At 44.5% G+C, this 25,202-nt stretch overlaps 1 protein-coding gene across 1 annotated transcript; it reads right to left on the reverse strand.

The window, feature by feature from the left end:
* Positions 1-375: 375 nt before the first annotated feature.
* map6d1 (MAP6 domain containing 1) lies at positions 376-23,423 on the reverse strand. Its single transcript, XM_080186350.1, has 4 exons — positions 22,686-23,423; positions 15,654-15,879; positions 11,099-11,690; positions 376-1,153 (listed from the first exon to the last, which is right to left on the reverse strand). The coding sequence occupies exons 1-3, from the start codon at positions 23,231-23,233 to the stop codon at positions 11,607-11,609; spliced, it is 858 nt and encodes a 285-aa protein (XP_080042476.1). The 5' UTR covers positions 23,234-23,423; the 3' UTR covers positions 376-1,153; positions 11,099-11,606.
* Between the last annotated feature and the right edge of the window lie 1,779 nt (positions 23,424-25,202).

Genomic DNA, 25,202 nt, shown 5'->3' on the forward strand with positions numbered 1-25,202 from the left:
CTGAGCCGTAATTAAGAGGTAAAATCATCCAACTGAAAGCCAGTATAATACATGCTCTCCAAAACGCTCCTACATCATCCAATAAAACACAGGAGGAGTTTGCAGCTATCTCACTTCTCTTTCAAGATACGCTAGAAGAGGCAGAAACAGGTGTTATAATCCAGGTCAGAAACTCCAAGGTGTTTTGCGAAGTCACTCTAGATCATAAGTTTTGCACTTTGATTTTGGCACAGGTGAACATAAGGTGTTTCAATCCAGATATGATTCAAATATCCCACAAGGAAGCTTTTAACAAACAATCTTTATTTAAGAATACAATTAAAATATAGTAAGAAAATTAGCATAACTTTAACCAACTACAAAAAAAACCCATGATATTGCATAAATCTTAACAGCTAGGTATCCTGTTCCAGATCAAACAACCACTACAGACATACACCCCATTCCTGGCTTGGCATAGAAAGCAAGTATGCTCATGGGATGCTGGATTTTGCAACTATTTCACACCTGCTGTGAATTAGTCCTTTGGATGCTGAAATAAAACTTTGACTTCCCAATCCTAGAACATTTAGCACACCATGAGAGGCAGACAGAGACACTGTTTGCCTCTAGCAACTAGCTAGCAACTCAGACAGCAGAATTTTCATTCCAGAGACAGAGACAGAGATAAGGAACACTATGAAGTCCAAACAGCTTCTAACAAAATTAAACTAAAACCTTGGACCTTTCCTGTGGGGAAAAAGCTGTCCAAAGCCAGCACTTGATTCATAAACCATGCTCCACCCAACAATTCCAGAAGTGTCATAAAACTTCAGGACACTACACTAGCCCAGATTAAAAATAAACAAGATTCCCATTATATTGCTTCAGTAACAATTAGAGGACATCGGCTCAGACATGACAGCAACAATAACACCATGGCCTGTTTGAAAAAAACTGCAGAGAATGATGGTTAAATACATTTTGACACACAGGATACACCAGACTGTGGCCATTACTAGACCAGTTTCTAGACCTTGATTGGCCCTTTCAGGACAGAGTGAAAGCGAGTGATGATCTGTTAGAAGAGAAACTCCTGAATCTTACCACACGCTTGGAATCCACTGTTAATCCCTGTGAAGTATTGTTGTCTCTTCTGTGCAGAATCATTCTTCTGTTGAAGGAAGCAATTAAAATGTGAATATGTCCTTATTCCATGGAATCTATGGATGATATCTATCAACAATTGCATGCAGCCAGTGGTGAGCTATCCAGGAGGACGGAGATGCTTAACAACATGTTGCGCTGTCTGTATACTGACAGCGTGCATTGGGTGCATTGTGCTGTATGTATATTGACGGAGTGCATTGATTGTACATTGATAGAGTGCATTGTGCTGTCTGTATATTGAGAGGGTGCATTGTGCTGTCTGTACATTGAGAGGGTGCATTGTGCTATCTATATATTGACAGCACATTATGCAATCTGTATATTAACAGAAAGCATTATGCTGTGTGCACATTGCCAGGGTGCATTTGCTGTATATATTGACAGGGTGCATTGTGCTGTCTGTATATTGACAGGCTGCATTTTGCTGTCTGTATATTGACAGGGTGAATTGTGCTGGCTGTATATTCACAGGGTGTAGTATGCCATCTGTATATTGAAAGGGTGCATTGTGCTGTCTATATATTGACAGAGTGCATTGTTCTGTGTGTATATTGACAGGGTGCATTTTGCTGTCTGTATATTGACCAAGTGCATTTTGCTGTCTGTATATTGACCAAGTGCATTGTGCTGTCTGTATATTAAGAGAGTGCATAGTGCTGTCTGTACATTGAGAGGGTGCATTGTTCTATCTGTATTTTGACAGCGCATTATGCTGTGGGTACATTGACAGGGTGCATTTGCTGTGTGTATTTTGACAGAGTGCACTGTGCTGCCTGTATATTGACAAGGTGTACCATGCTGTGTGTATAATGGCAGATTGCACTGTGCTGTCAGTATATTGACAGGGTGCATTGTGCTGTCTGTATATTGAAAGGGTGCATTGTGCTGTCTGTATATTGACAGGGTGCATTGTGCTGTCTGTATATTGACAGGGTGCATTGTGCTGTCTGTATATTGAAAGAGTGCATTGTGTTGTCTGTATATTGAAAGAGTGCATTGTGCTGTCTGTATTTTGACAGGGTGCATTGTGCTGTCTGTATATTGAAAGAGTGCATTGTGCTGTCTGTATATTGACAGGTTGCATTGTGCTGTCTGTATATTGACAGGGTGCATTGTGCTGTATGTTGAAAGGGTGCATTGTGCTGTCTGTATATTGAAAGGGTGCATTGTGCTGTCTGTATATTGAAAGGGTGCATTGTGCTGTCTGTATTTTGAAAGGGTGCATTGTGCTGACTGTATATTGACAGGGTGCATTGTGCTGTCTGTATATTGACAGGGTGCATTGTGCTGTCTGTATATTGAAAGAGTGCATTGTGCTGTCTGTATATTGACAGGGTGCATTGTGCTGTCTGTATATTGACAGGGTGCATTGTGCTGTCTGTATATTGAAAGAGTGCATTGTGTTGTCTGTATATTGAAAGAGTGCATTGTGCTGTCTGTATATTGACAGGTTGCATTGTGCTGTCTGTATATTGAAAGGGTGCATTGTGCTGTCTGTATTTTGAAAGGGTGCATTGTGCTGACTGTATATTGACAGGGTGCATTGTACTGTCTGAATATAGACAGCGTGCATTGTGCTGTCTGTATATTGACAGGGTGCATTATTCTTTCTGTATATTGACAGATTGCATTGTGCTGTCTGTATATTGACAGGTTGCATTGTACTGTCTGTATATTGACAGGGTGCATTGTGCTGTCTGAATATAGACAGATTGTATTGTGCTGTCTGTATATTGACAGAGTGCATTGTGCTGTTTGTATATTGACAGGGTGTATTATGCTGTCTGTATATTCAAAGGGTGCATTGTGCCATCTGTATATTGACGGGGTGCATTGTGCTTTCTGCATTGATATATTGCATTGTGCTGTCTGAAAATCGACAGGCCACATTGTACTTTCTGTATACTGACAGAGGGCATTGATATCTGTATACTGACAGAATGTATCCTGCTGTCTGTATATTGAAAGGGTGCATTGTGCTGTCTGTATATTGAAAGGGTGCATTGTGCTTTCTGTATTGACAGATTGCATTGTTTTGTCTGTGTATTAATATGCTGCATTGTGCTGTGCATATATTGATAGGGTGCACCGTGCTGTGTGTATCCTGGCAGATTGCATTGTGCTGTCTGTATAGTCACCGAGTGCATTGTGCTGTCTGAGTATCGACAGGGTGCATTGTACTGTGTGTATAGTGACAGTGCGCATTGTGCTATGTGTACATTGACAGGGTGCTTTGTTCTGTGTGTATATTGACAGGGTGCTTTATGCTGTCTGTGTATTGACAGAATAAATGATCTTCAGCTCTTCATATCTTCATGATAGCTCAGCCATCTGAAATTAGCTAACTATTTGGTTATGTTTTTGCCAATAAGCACAAAGGGTTCATGTAGACTACTTGTACTGCTTCCTTAGCTCCATTTTCAATTGTCACAAAATCTGTCACAGGCCAAGGGGTTGCACTCTCTGCTCACTACCCAGATTTGTTGCCATTCATGGCTGAGTCAGTGCAGTTGGCATTGTTTTCGCAATGGGGAATGGGGCAACCAATGAGTTTGTGGGTGGGAGAGCCAGGGATTCGTAGCTACCTAGCATCCAATCTGCACCCCGCAGACACACAAACTCAATTCACTATTCCAGCTGGTGCCAATGGGTTGCAATCGGGAGTGGGAACCACGGCTGATGTTTTTGCCCCTCATCCTAGGTGTAGGAGGCAACCCAGGTGAACAGTCTTAACCAGGAACTTCTGCAGTGTGGAGTTTTCTTTTAAACTGGACACACACTGAGATCCCATCTGCTGCAACAAATTTCTTGATCCTTGATTTTGCTGCTAATCTTTTTCAATTGCAATGTTTCAGATTAAAAGGACAAATCTCAGAGGTTTTTCGAAAGATCTGACTGTAAGAGACACGTGTACAACAGTAACTGGTGACAGCTTGTTCTAGCATCTTCACCCTACTCAAATTGCAGGCCGAATGTACATACTCTCTCAGAATATTTGAGGTGTCGTTTATAAACAAATACTTTTATTATATGCACATATGGTACAGTCAGCAGCTACTCCTTGTCAACTGGCTAGTGTTCAAAGTTTACAGTTTATTTAATGGCAGGCATCTACGCTGATCAATGACTAAGGATGTGAAATACTCTCAATGATCAAAAACCACTTTCAAACACCACTTTTCCTCATTAACATTTTACTAGAAAACACCCCATCTAGAAAGACGAAAACAGCAGCTGGAGAGTCCCCCCCCAAGTCACTGACTACCCTGACTTGGAAATATATTGCTGTTCCTCCAGTGTTGCTGGGTGAAAATCCTGGAACTCCCTTCCTAACAGTACTTTGGATGTACCCACACCCAGTGTTCGAGAACGCATCTCACCACCATCTTCTGAAGGGCAACTAGAGGTGGGCACTAAATGCCATTTTAACCAGTAATGCCCACATCCCATAAATGAATTTTAAAAAACAGTTAAGTTCATATGCATGCACCGTGTGAGAATGAGTATTAAGATCACTTGTTCAACAATGGTCCATTAGTCAACTTTAGTTCATGAATCAGAAATGAAATGAGCAACATCTGGATTGCAGTTGGTCACAGGTGGCTTGTGGCTAATGTATTGGACATCACTGGTCCAGAATAAAATGACTCATAGTTAGTTGGCGGTCAAGGGTTTGGCATTCTAATTACTGAATCATCATTTCATTATTACCCTTGAATTTCACTGGCTGAGTTCCCACTAACTGGCAGCAGAATTGAATTAGCCAGATTGTAGGGACAGTCAGTGTAGATACTTAGGGAGGAATAAGGTCAGGCTGTTCCAAATTAATTTCCCCAATAAACAGGATTCTTCAGTTTACCTCATTCATTGCTCCTTAAATGATTCCAGAGGTTTTATCCTCTAATATGGAATATGGACTGTTACTTATGTTGAAAATCTCCTGACATCATTCCTAATGTTATCTTTTGCTGGTGTCTATTTGTTCTACTCCTACTATTTAATTGAAAGCAATGTTCCAATTTAATACTTTATATTCTTCTAAAGCTCGAGGTTTACCTAGCTCTTTTCACTGAGAAACAAAGGCAACTAGAGAGAATGCAGAGAAGAGCCAGGAGGTTGACCCCTCGTGTCAGAAGTTTTCATTTGTGAGGTAAGATTGAAGAAACTTAGGCTTTTCCATCTGGAGAGGTGTCTGTTCTTATTGGATGAAGGTATGTATTTCCTGCTTTTTATTTCAGATTTCCAGCATCTACAGTACTTATTTGCCTTTGAATATGATTTGTTTAAATTGGCTTGGAAACAATTTAATGTAAGCATGTAAGTCAAATCTAACAAGTTGCATTTATATAGCCCCTTTAACATAAGAAAACACTTATCTATTGATCATTCTGCATTAATCAATTTTCATCTCTTTATATAACTTCCTTCTGTGTGCATTGCTTTTCTGTAATAAACAATTGGTGATTTTAGTTTAAGCTAAAATATTCTGTCAGTGTGGTAGCTTTCTGTGCAGTTGCTGCCAGAGGGGTTGATTGTTTACTCTGCACACACTACACCCAATAATACACGTAGAAGGGCAGAGTTAAATTCTATGGATGGGTGGGGCAAGAGTGGAATATTAGGAAGACAGGCTGGAAAGCTCTTTATTTTTCCAGTTACAAGGGGAGAGGTATAGTAGGGCAATTTACATAGAGAAGGATGAATCTTTCAAGAACGTGTCCAACCAGAGTTGACATCAGGGGTTCATAGCTTGTCAGGAGCATGGTGACATCTACCTTCATAGGTTAGATATTACAGACACAAAACAACCTCAGGACCAACCTCTTGTACCTGAAGATTATCTGAAAAATGGCTGACCCACCATTCCACATTCCAAGTATCTGCCCAAAACAAGCGTTAGCTCCTTTATATAAATATAAGTCTAACAGCTGTTTTAGGTTCCCTCTCTAAAGCCCTATTGTGGTCTCAATTGGCAGTGAAGTTATACATTTTTAAAAATGTTTTAAAAGCTTCCTTTTGTACTCAGTGCAACACCTAACTCACGCCAAGTCCCCTTCACCTATCACCCATATGCTCGACGACCTACATTGAATCTCTGTCCAGCAAAACCTCAGTCCTAAAATTAAACATGCAGGATATTTTTAGAAGAGAAAGGCAAAATGGAAAAGGGAGAGGGGTAGTCCTGGTAATAATGGATGAAAGACAGTCACGAGAAAGGATCTTAGCTCAGAAAATCAAAAAGTAGTCAGTTTGGATGAAGTTAAGAATAGGCAGAAAATATTAGTAGTTGCTGCTTTTACCCTCATCAATACATGTAGTGTCAGGCAGAGTACAAATCAGGAAATTAAAGGTATGTGTCACAGAATAATGCAGTAATCACCTGGAATCTTTAATCTCCGTATGGGCTAGGAAAACCAAATTTGCAGTAATAGTTTGGAGATTTGGTGTCAGATTCTGTGGCTTAGTTGGTTGAAGCGCCTATCTGATAAACAAGACAATCCTGGGTTCAAATCCCACCGGAGCCTTGATTCATTTCAAGTCCCAATATCCATTTCTTTGGGCAGCACGATGGTTGGCACTGCTGCCTTACAGCTCCAGGGATCCGGGTTCAATTCTGGCCTTGGGTCACTGTCAGTGTAGAGTTTGCATGTTCTCCCTGTGTCTGTGTGGGTTTCCTCTGGGTGCTCTGGTTTCCTCCCACAGTCCAAAGACATGCGGGTTAAGTGGATTGGCTGTGCCAAATTGACCCTCGTGTCAGGGGGATTAGCGGGGTAAATGAAGGTTATGGAAATAGGACCTCTGTACTATAGGAATTCTGCGATCTATGATGATCGGGTTCATGGAATGTAAGCAGTATAATTCCCTACACGAGAATGTCAAGGACCCTAGGAGGACAGGATCTAGTTTTAGATCTAGTATTGTGCGATGAGATGGGTTAATAAATAACCTTGTAGTGAGGCAGCCTTTAGGGAAGAGTGACCATAATATCATGGAATATTGAGTTTGAAAGTGATTTAATTAATTCTGAGAGGATCTTAAGCTTTAAACATAAAGTAATGGGTGAGCTGGCAAAGATAGATTGGGAAATCACATTAACTGACAGGCAGTGGTGAGAATTAATACACAATTTGCAACAAATATACATTTAAAGGAAAAAAGCTTCACAGTAAAAGAGATCGAACCGTGGCCAACAAGATAGTATTAGGTCAAATAAAGGAGCTTATCTTGTGCCAAAACGGGCAGTAAGCCTATGGATGGGAAGAAATTTAGATTTCAGCAAAGACAGACTAAGAAATTCACCAGCAAAGAGAAAAGTGACCCTGAGAGTAGACTAATACTAGATATAAGAATAGATCGCAAATGTTTCGATTGGTATATAAATAGAAAGAGATTAGTGAAAGTAAACATGGGCCAGTTAGAGGCAGAGACAGATGATATTATAGTGGTTATTAAGGAAACAGCAGCATCATTAAACAAATACTTTGCATTTATATTCATGGTAGAAGACACAAAAACTATTCCAGAAACAATGGGGAACCAAGGGTCTAGCAAGAATGAGGGACCGAAAGAAATCAGTATAAATAAATAATGCTGGAGCCATTAATGAAACTAAGTGGCAATAAATCCCTTGGATCTGATGATTTGCATCATAGGGTTTTAAAAGATTTAACTGTGGAGACAGTGGATGCCTTAGTTTTGATCTTCTAAAATTTCTTATATTCAAGAATAGTCCCCAAGGATTGGTAGATAGCAAACATAACCCTGCTTTTTGAGAAAGGAAGAGAGGAAAAAAGGGATCTTAGATCGGTTAGCATCAGGCAAAATGCTAGAATCTATTATTAGTAACCTGGCAAAAATGGCATTTAGAAGATAATATAATTTCAACATGAACGTATGAAAATATATTAAAGGGAAATCATGTTTGATGAATTTGTTAACAGCTTTTTTGAGAATGTAATTAAATAATGGATGAGGGAATCAATGGATGTAATTGGATTTTCAAAAAGCATTCAATATGGTGTCATACAAGAAGGTCTGTCACAAAATTGGGATTCATGATATTGGGACAATATATGAGCATGGATTTCGGAGCGATGAATAGACAGAGAATGTAGAGTTTGAATAAATGAGATATTTTCAGGTTGGCAGGTGATAACTAGCAAGTTACCCCAAGGATCAGTACTTGGCCCTGGATATTTACAACCTATATGAACGCTGATACAAAGCTAGGTGGGAAAATAAACAGTCAGGAGCAAGCAAAGCAGCTGTAGAGGGAGAAAGACAGGTTGGGTGAATGGGCAAGATTGGGGCAGAAGACATGCAAAGTGGCAAAGTGCAAAGTTGTATACTTTCGTAGGAAAAATTTAAAAAAATGTTTTGATGGTGAGAGATTGGAAAATTATTTCATTTAGAGGGATTTGAGTCCTGGCACATGATTCAAAAAGTTAAAGTTCAGATACAGCAAACAATTGAGAAGGCAAATGATATGTTAGTTTTTATTACAAAGAGTTTGGAGTTTTAGGGTGGAATTTTACAAAATAAATTCTAAGGCCAAAATGTTACAGCCATTCACGCTTGTGGGACTTTTCCATCCTGCTGCAGTGAATGGTCTCCAAGGTGGGGGGAGGGTACGGGGAATGTGGGAGAGCGGACTCATACCACCCGTCGTCCCTAGTATTAGCTGAGCAGAGGATGGAGGGATTGTCATATGGACAGCTCAAAAAGCAAATCCTGTTCGGGTTGCCTAGAACATCCAGGCATTGTCACTTGTTGTTAAGCACTCATGCCTGATCAAGGGATCCAGCTTTGGGAAGGTGTGGGTGGGAAGGTGAGGCAGGGAATATCCCAGAGAGGGATCCTCTGCCCTTGCTGCTGAGCCCCACCCCATAAAACTCCCTCTTGCTATCATTCATCTGTGCCTGGGTCCAAGGCAATCCAAGTCCTTGGCGAGAGGGGGGTGTGCAGAGAGGGGTGTACCGTGTACTGGCTGCTGCCACCCCCTCTCCAGTGGCACTGCTGAGCAATGATTGGCTGGCAGCTCTTGGTGGGCAGGATTTCCGCCCTGGGATCTTCATCCTGGGGATGACCTGCTGGCATTAACACTTAATCTGGCAGGACTTTCCAAAAGTAAGTGACACAGGATTCTCGCCAGAACTCCAGCTGGTGGGCGAGGCTCCCACCACCTCCATTAAATACCACTCTCAGTGTAATCAGCTACCCACCAACCCTCACAAAAATCTCCAACCTGGCATTGACAAGTCAGGCTGAATGGCCAGTTTCTGTGCTGTATACTCTGTATGATATTTTGTAACCCAAACGAACCCTCCCATCCTTTCTCACACCTCCCAGCAACCCAACTACAATTGAAAACCCTGCTTCCGTCCAAGCTGAAGAGAAGGCCCAGGAGTAGAGATGCTTGGAGCCAGGGAATGGGGCCCAGGCATCCAGAGGACGTGTGAAACGGTGGAGTGAGGCTCAGGCACACTGGAGCGAGGCAGGAGGCAACAGGAGTGGGGCTCACTGGCATCGGTGTGAGTGAGTGACCGGAGATTGAAAGAGAAAAAGTGTAAGGATGGATCAGAGAGAGTATGAGGGTGCAGAGGGAGAGAAGTGAGGGTGGTGGGGGAAGTGAGAGTATGGGTATGCATGGGGGAGAGGGTGAGACTGAGGGGCAGAGAGGGTGGGTGGGGGGAGTGTATGTAGGTGAGAGAGAGCATGGACACTAAAAAGTGTGTGTGAGGGGACAGCAATAGAGTGTGTTGGGGGCGGGGGCTGCAGAGAGAGTGTGTGGAGGGGTGAGAGAGAGTGTGGGCAGAAGAGAGTGCGTGGGTGGATGAGTGTATGGAGGGAGAGTGTGGGGAGGGCAGAGGGAGGGTGTGAGGGGGGCAGACAGAAGGTGTGGGGGGGCAGAGAGAGGGTGTGGGGGGGGCAGAGAGAGGGTGTGGGGGGGGCAGAGAGAGGGTGTGGGGGGGGCAGAGAGAGGGTGTGGGGGGGCAGAGAGAGGGTGTAGGGGGGCAGAGAGAGGGTGTAGGGGGGGGCAGAGAGAGGGTGTGGGGGGGGCAGAGAGAGGGTGTGGGGGGGCAGAGAGAGGGTGTGGGGGGGCAGAGAGAGGGTGTAGGGGGGCAGAGAGAGGGTGAGGGGGCAGAGAGAGGGTGTGAGGGGGGCAGAGAGTGTGTGAGGGCGCTGACACAGAGTTTGTGGGGGGGTGAGAGTGTGTGTGTGAGGGGAGTATGTGTTAGTGGGGATGCAACATGTGTGTCCATAAGTCTGGTTTACTCTAAGTATTGGAGTTCTTATTCACCCACACACAGCAACAAGCACTCTCATCCACTCTGACAGTGTGTGATGGTGAGTGAGTGAACACCCTGAGACTGGGAGTGAGCTGGACACACAACACACTCACCCTATTACACTGTGATACCCATCTCTACAATGTGCCAGACTTTCATGTTTCCAAAATTTCCTCATCAACCACCAAGGTTTTGATGACCTGCCCTCCCCCTCACCCCCTCCAGCACATGAAAAGTTTGGACAAGCATACTCTAGAACATTGACCCTGTAATGAAACCCATTCTCAAGCTATCTAACTCGCAGCCAATTCCTGCCATCAGTCAACCTCTCGAACATGCTCACTCTCCACTCAAATGCTTTTCTTCTCAGAGAAATTCGTTCATCTAAGCAGGCACCTTTATTACTGTAAGCCTCGCTATGAAACTCAGCATTTATTGCCATAACAAGATGTAAACATGTCTGAAAAAGACCATGTCCATTCCTCTGACTGATTCCAGTATATCCTTCCATTATTGTGACACAATTATGTCAACCCACTGTACTCTTTCAAGCACACACTCTCAAAGCAATCATTAAAACCCTTTAAGATAGAAGTGAACAGTGATCCCAGGACTGTAAGGCAAAGCTTATAACTGACATACACAGATCTTCTCCTCACCTGGAGGGGACAACTCTGTTGTGAATCCGAGGCATATTCCTGATTGGAATGGTATCCGGGCAGAGGAAATCTCCCTCCTTTGAAAAGGGGTATTCCTGGTTGGAATAGAGAAGCAGCTCCTTGCAGAAGGCACAGCAACAGCAGCAGAAAAACTCACACAGACGTTAGTTTTCTCTCAGCTTTTATTGCCCGACCTATTGCTTGTTGTCCAAGTCTCTGGTGCGTAATTAAACAATCAATCCTTACCCAACATGCAGATGAGGCATACACACATTAAATGGAGGTTTGTTCAAATCCAGTTCGATTTATCATCTACTGTACAAGGCCAAGTATTTATCAGGCAATTGCAGAAAAACATCCGGGTTAGGGTCACTTCAAACACCTGCATTCCTCTTCTCCAAGGTTTGTTTTGCATAGTTTGTTGTGGTGGATTTAAAGCAGCTGCCTTTAGTCTGGGGTTACGTCAGCAGTGGGATCAGTTCCTTCGAAGGGGAAGCTGTGACTGGGTTTATATATTCAGCACACGGGAACGGCTCTGAAAAACCGCTGACGAATTGGATGACGGTGATAACTTTGTCTTCACCATCGGCTCCTTAGCATAAATCAGAAAGAGTTAAAAAAAGTGAGGGAAGTAGTTTCTCGCAGCAGTTCCACAGTACCCTCAGATAATCCCAAAGCACTTTACAGCCAATAAATTACTTTGGAAGTGCAGATTGTGTGGTTTCATAAGCAAACACTGATTTGTAATCAGCAATTCCCACAAAACAGCATTGAGAAAGATTATCAAGATAATCTGTTTCATTAAAACAGATGTGAGATCTTTTACATCAACTGTAATATGTAGATAGATCTTGGTTTAACCCACCCTTGGCTGAAGAAGTAGGGTGCAGAACCTTTAAAATCCTGGACCTCATTATCATTCCATTGATTCACATCGCTGGAGTGACACATGTAGAGAGAGAGAGACACGGAGAAGACACGGGGGGGGGGGGGGTACGCACACGGAGCGGGGTGAAGCACATAGTGAGGACAACGCACACAGGTGGACAAAGCGCATGGGAGGGATGCACACACAGAGGGGGTGATGCACACACGGGGGTGACACACATGGGTGGTTGAAGTGCAGGGGGGTGATGCACACAGAGGGCAGTGTACAGGGGACGTATGCACAGAGGCAGCGGGCATCAAACATGGGGGTCGGCGACGCACAGAGGGGACGCACACAAGTAGGGGCAGCATATAGAGAAGGAAATGCACATGGGTGGGGTGGTGTTCACAGGAGGTGGGGCAGTGGTGTTGGGGGGGGTGGGGCAGCAGCATGGGAAGGGTGGGGTGGCGTGCGCGGGAAGGGCATGAAGTACACTGGGGGTGGGGGCCGAGGGGGACAGCATATAGAGCAGGAAACGCACATGGTGGGGGGGGTTGGAGGAACGATGCACACAATATGATGACGCACCTAGAGGAAGTGGCGACGCACCCAGAGGGGTTGATGGATGGGGGGTGACGCACACAGAGGGGACGGCGACACACATGGGGGGTTGATGCACACAGAGAGGGGGCAATGCACACAGAGGGGGTGGTGGACGCAGAGGAATTGTAACACACACAGAGGGGGACGAAGCACACAGAGGTGGGGTGACGCACATGGGTGGGGGGGGGGGCGACACGCAGAGGAGGCAGCATATAGAGTAGGAGATGCACACAATGGGAGCTGCAAGCAGATGGAGCAGCACACACTCATGTACACATGCACACACACACACACACACACACAGATGACAGACACAAAAGAGGTGAATTGAGTGCTACTTTTGCAATAGTGTAAAACAGGTGCTCACAAGTCTGTTGTCGTTCTTACATCTTTTCTTGGAATTTATTTCCATAGACTTTCACTTCCTGGCACAAACTGTCATTGACTTCCAAACATATGCTTTTTGAAGCAGTGGTAAGCAGGGTGGACAGGAGATCAGAACTCTGTGACCTAAGGCCGGGCCCCCAGTGACTATTTGAATGTGGCCCAGGAAGGAATGGCCGATGCCATATCCCAGTGGTCAGCACCATCCCAACCAGGCTACTGGGGCAAAAGTTAGGCCTACACTCTCATTCTCCAGCGTAACCTAACCCTTGTAAGGAATAGCCATTAAATTAGCACGAGACAGAGATGAGGGAGAAAGCTCTGAAATTAATATCAGTCAAACCACATACTCAGGTATTCTCTCTAACAAAATGTGCTGTTAGCTGTTTGCCTGCTATTAATAGGGCCTTAAAATAATGCTATTGATCAAAACTGCACAATTTTAGCATTTCAGCTTCTGAAAAGATTCAGTGTCAGCAAGAGTACTCCACATCCTGTTGCCAGGGCAGCTCATTAGTTGCATCGAGAAACGCTGAGAGATGCAGAACCTGCTGTCTGAGTCAGTTTGTGCAAGTACTTTTTGCCAAGAGTTAGGCTTTTGTCTCTAACAGGCCTCACTGATGGTTGCTATGGGTGTATGCACCTGCTGATGCCAATCTGACCTTGGGAAAATATTTCTGTTGAAAGATTAAATCTGTTTAAATATTGGAATTTCACATTAATTGCCCATTAGAAAGCTACATCTGGTAATTAACAGCGTAGGTACCTTGTTAATACAATGCTGGTCAAAACATCTAGCTCAGAAACTGATCAGTCTGAACTGTGGTTGCTTATATTTTTTGAGTGGTAAATTGCTCATTGGAATTATAAAAATGACAAATTTTAAATCATAAAATGTTTTCTTATCTGTTCTTTTTCTCTTTTTCCCTCAACCTTTCTTCCTCTTTATTCCTTCTTTCAAATCTGATCTGATTCTAATTAACCTCTTTCTCTATCTTTAATTTCATTGGTTAAGTAGATTGGCCACTCCCTAGCACTCTTATTGCTCTCAGCACCATATTATCAGCTCACACTTCCAGACGTTACTGTGCAAAACATTTTTGAGCTGAAGGCTGCATAAAAAGGTAAATAAAGTGGCAGGAGGCAAGATGCTCTAATTGAACCAGATCCAGCCTCTTTTGTGACACAGTGTAGCAGGAGTTTTATCACTGGAGGGGATGACATTACCAGAAGCTACTCTTTTTTTATCCACTACTTCTCTAAATCCCTTGCAGATCAGAGTATTAGTTTGGTAATGCTGCACTTAACAATGCGGTACAGATTAAGGCAATGGGTCCATTTGTGTACAGCTTGCAGCAGTAGGTCTGCACCCTGTTAGTGAAATACGGCAGGTCTGACAGCTCAATGAACAAAAGTATAATGTTGCCCACCTCTGTCTCTGCCCATCTGCGACTGAAAGCCTCACACACCTCTGTTACTTGTCAGCTGAACTACTCCAATGCTCTTCAGACTGGCTGCTCCATCTTCCAGACTTGGCAAACTGGAATCATTCAAACCTCTGCTGCATGTATCTGAACTCACTTCATTCACTTCTCACCCCTGGCTTCTAATCTAGCAATGTCTGGATTTTAAAACTCTCACTTCTGTTTTCAAATACCTCCATGGCCTTTCCCCTCCATGTTGTTAAACATCCAAATACCTGAGCTCCTTTAAATCCAGTCTCATATACATGCTTGATTTTCATTACTCCAGCACTGGTGCCATGCTTTCAGCTTCATTGGCCTTAAGTTCTGGAATGCCCTCTCCACACCTCTCTCCTACACTTTCCTCCTTTAAGATGCTCCATAAAACCTACCTCTGTGACCAAGCTTTTGGCCATCTGCTTTAACATCTCATTGTTTGGTTTGGTGTTAATTTGTTTTTCTGGTTATGCTCTTATGAAGCACCTCAGAATTCCTTACTATGTTAAAGACACAATACAAGTGCAATATTGTTGTTCCACTCATTGCAAATCCATTGGCTCTGCCCAGTTGAATGATGCTTTAATCTTTTTCTAACATATAAATAGGGATGAGAATGGCCATTCAACCCATATTTGGCTTGCAAATTGACTGTACTGTACCAAAGTCCAGTGCTGCCATTCAGTTTTAAACAGGCATTCACAATACACTGGGTTTCTGGCATGATGTTTATAGGTTCCAAATAATTGGAGGCACAGAAAAACCACAAATCACTGTAACAAAATTCATCATTACTATCCAGCTAAATGATACTCTAATTCAAGCGGTAATGTTGCATCTTTGACAATGCAGCATTCCCTGATTAATGCACAGAAGCATCATCCTAATTTACAAGCTAGAAGCTCAAATGCTCAGTGGGGAACTGAATTAAGAATTTATGGGGTTAACTTAAACTTTTGTAAAGAGACGGTAAATGGGTGATCAGTCGTTTGCTGTACAACACACTTGCTTCCAATGGAAAATAAATTTTGGCAAGGCTTAAAACATGCAATTGATTTTATTAAATTCCATTTTCTACCCTGCACTAAAAGTTTTGATGAACCTGACTAACTAAACAAAGGTAGAATCCACTCACAAAGAATAATGCAAAATTGAACTTAAGACAACCAGAAACCTCCGGTGTGTTTGCTACTTAAGGATATCAAAGGCCATCGATGTTAATAGCTTAACATGTACTTACTGAGTTCTCAGTCTTTGTTGTGTTGTCCATCTCTGTGACTGAAGCTATTTGGTTCTGAGATTTACTGGATGTAACCTGCAGTGGTTCAATACGGCGGAAGGCATCCTCTGTGAAGGCGGCCCTGTAACTGCTCTCAAGGACAATCTTGTCCCCTGGGGGAGTGTACACTTGCCTCACCCTCACAGGTTTGACCACTTTAACTCCAGTCCACGGTTGGAATTCCTGTCTGGAACAAAGAATGGGGACTTAGTATAAGTGTTTGCTACAAAAAGGAGTTTTTGCGAGTTGTGTTTTAGTGCCATGAACATTTTACCCCAGTGCCCAATATGCACTGCTCCTTCTCTCTGTTTCCTTCCAATGAATGTATTGTTACAGTACATCAATGAACACACCACCTTTCTTTAAACCAGAGTCTAATTAACCTTGAATTTCTATGATTGTCCCTGATTATTATCCAGCACAAACCACACCAATATTTGCCTCTGATTGAAGGCAATTGTTTTCCATTCTCTCAAAAGAAAAACAAGGGGCTCACACCAAAGACTGAGTTTCCTAGCTCCAGGTTCATCTTATTCCGTTATCATAGACTGCTTTTAAACTCATTTTCCTAACTGACTCTGAGCCGAGATTCCAATTCCTATCCTCTCCATCATCAACACTGTCTGCTTCCAGTGATATCACCTGTCTCCTCCAGTGATATCACCTGTATCCACCTCAGTCCGTCTGCTGCTGAAACTCTTCCATTCTTTTTGTATCTCCAGACTTCCAATGCTTTCCTGGCTGGACTGATGCCATTCACTCTCTGTAATCCCAACTCAAAAAAATCCTACCCACGCGTGGCCCTTGTGCTCACTGAGTGCCTGGTCCAGCAACACTTTAATTTGAAAATTCTCATCATTGTGATCAAACCCTTCCATGGCCTCACCCCTTCCTATCTCTGTATCTTCCTCTAGCCTTACAACCGTCCAAAGAACTCGGTGTTCCTCCAATTCTGGCCTCTTGAGCAATCTCCTTTTAATCAATCTTCCCTGGGTCCTGTACTTTTAATTGTGTAAGCCCTAAGTTTTGGAATTCTGTCCCCATCCCTCTCTGCTTCTTTCTCCTCCTATAAGATTCTCCCTAAAACCTATTTTTTGACCAGGCTTTTGACCATGTGTCCTCATAGATCAGCATCAATTTATTTCACTGATAACACTTTGGTAAAGCACCTCAGGACATTTTGATACATTAAAGGTGCCAAATAAATGCAAGTTGTTCCTGTTGCGTGGAGATCAAGCAGTCCATCAGATACAGAAGACCAGTAGCCAACCAATAAAACAGAAAGTACTGATCAGATGTTGTCATTTTTGGGTTTTAAAAGCCTGAAGGGAAAATGTATGACCCCTTGAGTTTATAAAAATGACTGAAATCGCTCCTAATGAAAGTTAGGAAGAAGTCTGCTTTTCTCTCCAATTAATATTGTCACAATTGCAAGAACTATTGAGCTTCAAAGGTGTGGTTTCGGAAAATATGATTTCTTGAGCAGCATTAATCCCAGAGAGACTAAGAAACAGGTGTCTGCGGATTGTCACTGAAAGAATGAGTTCTACAATCTTCTTATTCAGGCCACCTACAATGTGCCCAAACACACAATAAATAAAGGATCCATTGGAAAGCTCGGGGATGATTCTACCAAATGATAACTCTGAAATGGGACTTAAACAGTCCTTCACAGCAGGGCACAGTGCAACTCTGGCATGGAAGCTAGGGCACATTCCTTGACAGTTCTAAAACAGTAAAGGTGATGTTTTGATTTTGGTAAGTAGCAAAATGTTTACTAAATTTTAGCCTTGTAGTTTCAAATTTGACTTCACTAAAGCATGTTAACATTAGAATCTTTGTAGTACTTGTCTTGTAGGTACATCTAAATTATAGTTTCCTAAAATTGTCCATTATTTATATTTTTCTCCTTATTCTTTTGCACTGCGATTTCACTTGCATTCTGCATACAACAGGTAACCCTGTGAAGTGCAGTTTCACTTTCAAAGTGGCCCAATAAAGATTTACTCACCTGCTCTGCTCAATAGCGAGGTAGGGTGGGCAGGAGCAGAAACAACCAGTATCTGGCGGGCATGACAGAATAGGAGAAGCAAGTGCATGAGAACAAAGTTCCCTCCCAGTTACACATCATCCTGACTTGGATGTATATTGCTGTTCCTTCATTCCCACTGGACCAAAAACTTGAAACTGCTTCTAACTACACACATGGATCGCAGTGGTTCAAGAAGGCATCTTTCTCAAGGGATGGGCAAGTAATGTTGGCCTCAGCAATGCCCTCAACCTATCAATGAATAAAAAAGCAAGGAAGCATAAATGACACTAAAGTCCTCCTACTGCAGCTTGTAACTGACCATCAATAATTCTAGGGATTTTGCATCTGCAATTCCATCAGGTTGATAGTCTATTTAATATTGAATCATTTTTGTTCAAAGCAGAACTTCCATGATTTAATTCTGTTTGCTTCAAACCCACGTCCCCTTATTTAACTTTCATAAATTAACTGTAATTATTATCTAGATTCATCTTCTCTGATTCCTACAAAGATAGGGAGGACCCAAGATTATTTATTTAATGGTAATTAAACTTGCCTCCATTAGGTGGACAATCTCATGTTCTTGTGTGTTCAGGACAGTGATGTGCGGGGCACCGTCATGTTTAAGAAGCTACTTGTGCTTACCTAATTATTGCAGACCTCGTGGTATTCTAACGATGTACTCTAACTTCAGGGAGCTGGATCCTCATCAGTCAGTCTGTATTTTTTGTGGTGGTTTGCGTAGGGTGCAGTGTACCGAAACCCAATAAAGCCTGCACTGTTTTTTTTGTCTAAATTGACTAATCTAACATTACAACTGATTAGATATAACTGTATGAGGTTTTCCACTTCACATGTGACATTGATTTCTGACCACAGCCTCCTAGATAGAATGATCTTCCTCAATGAGAATGGAAGCTCCTAATAAAAGGATTCCTTTTTTTCAACTTTGCGGTGCAGAACATTCAACAGGAATGAAAAAAGCCTCCAAGTATTGCGTAATTATAATGTCACTGAGTTAATGCAATGCAGTGAAGATGTGCCCTCTTCACTTGTATATATGTATCTGGTGGGAGTAAGGCAGTGAATCCAATTACCCTGTGACAATTACAACACAGAGCTTATCATACAATTTAATCTTCAATGGACCAAACTCTCCTTGCACAAACAGGGAAAGAGAGAAAGGGAAAAATAGAGAGACAAAGAAGGGGAAAAGTGAAAGGTGATAGTGTCACAGAGTAAGGGAGTGAAAAAGGGAGAACCACAGAATCTCTACAGTGGAGAAGATAGCCATGCAGCCCATTGAGTCCCACCGACTCTCCAGAAGATCATCTCACGCAAGCCCATCCCATCCCTGCAACCCACAATGCATCCACAATGACCAATGGACTCAGCCTACACATCTTTTGACAGTAAAGGGCAATTTAACACGGTCAATCCACCTAACATTTGATTTGATTTATTATTGTCACATGTATTGACACACAGTGAAAAGACAAAACAACAGTCTTGTGGGGTACCAGTGTTGAGGACAATCGAGGAGGAAATGTTGTTGCCTATCCTTATTGATTGTGGTCTGTGAGTTAGGAAGTTCAGGATCCAATCGCATAGAGAGGTGCTGAGGCCCAGGTCATGGAGTTTGGAAATGAGTTTCACGGGAATAATGGTGTTGAAGGCTGAGCTGTAATCAATAAATAGGATTCTGACATAGGTGTCTTTGTTATCTAGGTGTTCCAGGGTTGAGTGCAGAGCCAGGGAGATGGCGTCTGCTGTGGACTTGTTGCAGCAGTAGGCAAACTGTAGTGGATCCAGGTAGTCTGGGAGGCTGGAATTGATTCATGCTATGACTAGCCTTTTGAAGTACTTCATAACGATGGATGTCAGAGCCACTGGCCGACAGTCATTAAGGCACGTTGCTTGGTTTTTCTTAGGTACTGGCATGATGGTCATCTTCTTGCAGCAGATACGACCTCAGATTGTTGTAAACATGCACATTTTTGGACTGTGGGAGGAAACTGGAGCACCCGGAGGAACAGACACGGGGAGAATGTGCAAGCTCCATGCAGACAGTCACCCAAGCCAGGAATTGTATGTGGGCCCTTGGCGCTGTGAGGCAGCAGTACTCACCATTGTGCCATTGTCTGGTCAGAGAAGACAGTGACAGAGACAGGAGGTGTAAAGGAGGAGAGAAATAAAGATTATGATATGGAAGGAAGAACAAGTGAGTAAAAGCGAAACAAAGAGAGAAATAAATGAGAGCGATAGGCAAAAGAGAACATGAGCTGGTTGCCTATCTCATTGTATGTTTCTTTATTATTCATCAAATCCTAGAATTGTTTTAATTGTATTTCCTTGAACCCTCTCTAATACATCAATGTCCTTTAAAAGGTCATCTATCCAAGGCAATACACGATATTCTAAAACCTGCTTCAACAATGAACAAAAATCTAGTTTTCACAAATAGTCAATCTCTTTTTGCTATCACAGTTTATGGTAAGCACCATTAGTTGCAGCTTCACAATGGCGGGACGTTCTAATGACAGGCCAATGATCACACTTACATTCTTCCTCATAAATGCACCATGTTTGTTAATAATTGCATTTTCCCCTTGCACACATGTTATTTTTCTTTTCAATATGCATCAGCAAATTAAAACCCACTCTCCACATCTTAGCCAACCAATTTCATTTATCCAGAGGCTCTGAGTGCTGCTAATCTTCATTACCACAGTTAGCTAGCAGCATCCTGGTACCACCAACAAATTTTATAAAATACTATACAATGATGCCTGTGTAGTGTTGACAAAAGGGGACTTATCCTTTAGTTTCACTCCCAAGTAATCACTCTGAAGAATCTAAGATTGTTTGGTGCACCACTCCCTCGTATTAATTGTTTACTTCAGTGTTCACTTCTAACTGCTATTTATATAACCATTCATGAATATCTGTTATGAGTTTAAGCTGCCATTCTCTCTATAAACTGGTGTTCTGTTGTTGTGTGTAGGGTAATAGAGTCATAGAGGTTTACAGCATGGAAACAGGTAGGGGAGTTTAAAACTAGAGGGCATAGGTTTAGGGTAAGAGGGGAGAGATACAGAAGGGTCCAGAAGGACAATTTTTTCACACAGAGCGTTGTGAGTGTCTAGAGTGAGCTACCAGAGGTAGTACTATCTACAGGAAGTATTGCAGTAATTCGCCAATGCTTCTGATAACGTATCTGCTCTTCTGTTAACAAATCCAGCTCAATTCTTCTGCTACCTCTATTTAGTGGACTGTTTGTCGAACAGTCAATCTAGGATAAACCACAATCTCCTGAATAAGCATTAGGAAGTATCTTTCACCCAACATAAATTTGCCAATTATTTAATTCCGCATCTCAGCGAATGTTTTGTTCCACACTGGGCTGTTTGCAGCCCTGGTGTCCTAATCCTAACGCTTCTGGTCTACTATAAGGTCACCTACTTTTACCTCCATAATATCACAGGCCTCTGCCCCTACTTCAGCCTGAAAAAAATGATCCACACCTTCCTTATCTTTAGAATTGATTGTATCACTGCTTTGGATGACCCTCCATTCTCCACTTTTTGTAAATTCCAGGTCATCCGAACCTCTGAGGCCCTTACCTGGACTAAATCCCACTCACCCATCATCTCTGCATTCACTGAGCTGTATTGGCTTACAGTCCAAAATGCCTCTGATATAAAATTCTTATCTTTGAGTATAAATTATTTGTAATTCTGATCCTCCTTATTCTAATGAATCTTCCTTCAATTCATCATTCCTCTCACTCTGGTCTCTCATGTATCTCCACTCCACTGTCACCATTGCAGTGTTTTCAACCACATGAGCTCCACATTCAGGAATGTCCTCCCCACAACTATCCTTTCAGATCCTCTGTAAAGCCAATCATCTAGTCCTGGTCCCTGTATCGTCATTAGTTTGACAATCATTTTAATTAGAACCCTGTAAAGCATTGAGGGGGATTTTTTTGCATTAAAGGCACTATATAAATGCAAGTTACAGTTGTTATGAAGATTGAAACATCACATAAACATATTATTTCACTAAAATGGTCGCTCTTTAAGACCAGAATGTTCAATTGTTTAGCTAAGTCTTCAATTAATTCAGGGGTCAAGATGTGCTAAGATTGTACTGCTCATATGTTTTGTTTCTGTAGAGTTAATCAGTTGCAAACTTAAAATCTTCATACCTGTTTTCCTCAACATGGTTCGCATCATTTGGCAAATTGGAATAGATTCAGAACTATAACTAGAAGAATGAGGAATCTGAATCACGTGTTTACCCACATGGGAAACAAGTGAAAACTGAGGTTGAGACAATAACAGTATTTCAAGAAGACAGAGTAAGTGAATGATTATTAGAAAATATGGTGGAAAAACAGGGAAATCAGGTTTGAACCAAGTTCAAAATGAGATGATAATGTGCGAGTACCTCCCGACGGAGGTGGGAGCAGAGTACCTCCTGATAAAGGGGGAGGGGCGGAGTACCTCCTGATAAAGGGGGGACTCTGTGGCAATCACCGGAGAATGATGGTGAGCTTTTGATACAGTGTGAGAGGAAGTGAGAAAGACAGTCATTATTACCATTGGCCTGGTAAAGCACCATAGTGATCCCAGTGTAGCTCATCCTGCCTTATCCCCACCTGTGGATATTTTCCTTTGTAAGGATGTATGATGAATTAAACAACTGAAACACAGGGATTAATTTGAAGGGGAGCATAATCCAATTCACAAATGTCACACAATCAAATCATTGTTTTATGATTACGGCGTAAAAAAAAAACTCATCTCACAGCGGTTGTACTCATAGGATTAGTTCAACTACATTTGGGAATTTTGGGTTGTTTCAGTAGAACAAGCTGCAAAATGTCATCGGGTTGTTTATCCAGAGGGTCAAAGCAAACAGCCTGGAGTGGAATCCAGTGTACACCAAACACTGACCTGTAGGAGGTGGTTTTCACTGCGGGCCTGATCTGCTCCTCCCTGACGTGCCTGGGGACGGGTTCCCTGGGGTTTTGCTGCTTCTTGTCTGCCACTGGCCCGGGATGGAGAGTGTGAGCGCTGGCGCTGTTGGGGATGGGACGCTGCTCCTGCCCTCCCTTCACCCAGGGATAATTCTCCTTTTTGGGGATGGGCCAGGCTCTGAAGTCGAGTTTGTACTGAGTGTCGCTGGAGAAAGGGACCTCGGACGGATGGTACTCCCGCCGGGGTTTGCAGCTCGCCTCCCTGCGCACCTTCCAGGACCTGAAGTCGTGCTTGGAGACTGACTCCTGGACAGTGGCGCCGTCTGCTCCCCGGGGCTCAGGCACCAGGGGCGGCTTGCTCTTTAGGGACGAGTCTGCGGGGACCTGCTGGGCCACCGATCTCACCTCCTGCTCTATCACCTCGGAATAATTCTGGACAGTCAGTGGCACCGACAGATCCGATTTGTCCAACTGGCTCCAGAAGCGGGAGAGGCAGCAGACCCGGCTGATGCATGGCCAAGCCATGGCCACGCCAGGCAGTGCAGCAGCCAACAGCACCAGAAACCCAGCAGCGAAACCTGCAGTCTTCCCCGGGCTTCCCTGGGCAGCTTCACCCGGCAAGAGCTTCCTTTGCGGGCTCCTCCATGACCGGCTCCAAATCCGCAATATTAGCGGAGAGATTAGCCAGCTGGCGCATGTCTGCTCCCTCCCTCTGTCTCTGCGCTGTCACTGAGATGCTGCATTGGAAATTCAGTTCACGTGTACCCGCCCCCCTCACACAGAGCACCCACCACCCCCATCCACCCTCACACAGAGCACCCACCCACAGAGCACCCACCACCCCCATCCACCCTCACACAGAGCACCCACCCACAGAGCACCCACCACCCCCATCCACCCTCACACAGAGCACCCACCACCCCCATCCACCCTCACACAGAGCACCCACCCTCAGAGCACCCACCCACAGAGCACCCACCCACCCTCCCACAGAGCACCCACCCACAGAGCACCCACCCACAGAGCACCCACCACCCCCATCCACCCTCACACAGAGCACCCACCCACAGAGCACCCACCACCCCCATCCACCCTCACACAGAGCACCCACCACCCCCATCCACCCTCACACAGAGCACCCACCCACAGAGCACCCACCACCCCCATCCACCCTCACACAGAGCACCCACCCACAGAGCACCCACCACCCCCATCCACCCTCACACAGAGCACCCACCCACAGAGCACCCACCACCCCCATCCACCCTCACACAGAGCACCCACCACCCCCATCCACCCTCACACAGAGCACCCACCCACAGAGCACCCACCCACAGAGCACCTACCCACCCTTCCACAGAGCACCTACCTACAGAGCACCCACCCACCCTCCCACAGAGCACCTACCCACAGAGCACCCACCCACCCTCCCACAGAGCACCTACCCACAGAGCACCCACCCACCCTCCCACAGAGCACCTACCCACAGAGCACCCACCCACCCTCCCACAGAGCACCTACCCACAGAGCACCCACCCACAGAGCACCTACCCACCCTCCCACAGAGCACCTACCCACAGAGCACCCACCCACAGAGCACCTACCCACCCTCCCACAGAGCACCTACCCACAGAGCACCCACCCACAGAGCACCTACCCACCCTCCCACAGAGCACCCACCCACAGAGCACCCACCCACAGAGCACCCACCCACAGAGCACCCACCCACAGAGCACCTACCCACCCTCCCACAGAGCACCCACCCACAGAGCACCCACCCACCCTCCCACAGAGCACCCACCCACAGAGCACCCTCCCACAGAGCACCCACCCACAGAGCACCCACCCACAGAGCACCTACCCACCCTCCCACAGAGCACCTACCCACAGAGCACCTACCCACCCTCACACAGAGCACCTACCCACAGAGCACCTACCCACCCTCACACAGAGCACCTACCCACAGAGCACCTACCCACCCTCACACAGAGCACCTACCCACAGAGCACCTACCCACAGAGCATCCACCCACAGAGTACCTACCCACAGAGCACCCACCCACAGAGCACCTACCTACAGAGCACCCACCCACCCTCCCACAGAGCACCTACCCACAGAGCACCTACCCACCCTCCCACAGAGCACCTACCTACAGAGCACCCACCCACCCTCACACAGAGCACCTACCCACAGAGCACCCACCCACAGAGCACCTACCCACAGAGCACCCACCCACCCTCCCACAGAGCACCTACCCACAGAGCACCTACCCACCCTCCCACAGAGCACCTACCCACAGAGCACCTACCCACCCTCCCACAGAGCACCTACCCACAGAGCACCTACCCACAGAGCACCTACCCACCCTCACACAGAGCACCTACCTACAGAGCACCCATCCACCCTCACACAGAGCACCCACCCACAGAGCACCCACCCACAGAGCACCTACCCACCCACCCACAGAGCACCTACCCACAGAGCACCCACCCAC

The sequence above is a fragment of the Carcharhinus amblyrhynchos genome, chromosome 3, assembly GCF_965287045.1.
Source record: "Carcharhinus amblyrhynchos chromosome 3, sCarAmb.v2.hapA, whole genome shotgun sequence".
In the NCBI taxonomy this organism is placed as follows: Eukaryota; Metazoa; Chordata; class Chondrichthyes; order Carcharhiniformes; family Carcharhinidae; genus Carcharhinus; species Carcharhinus amblyrhynchos.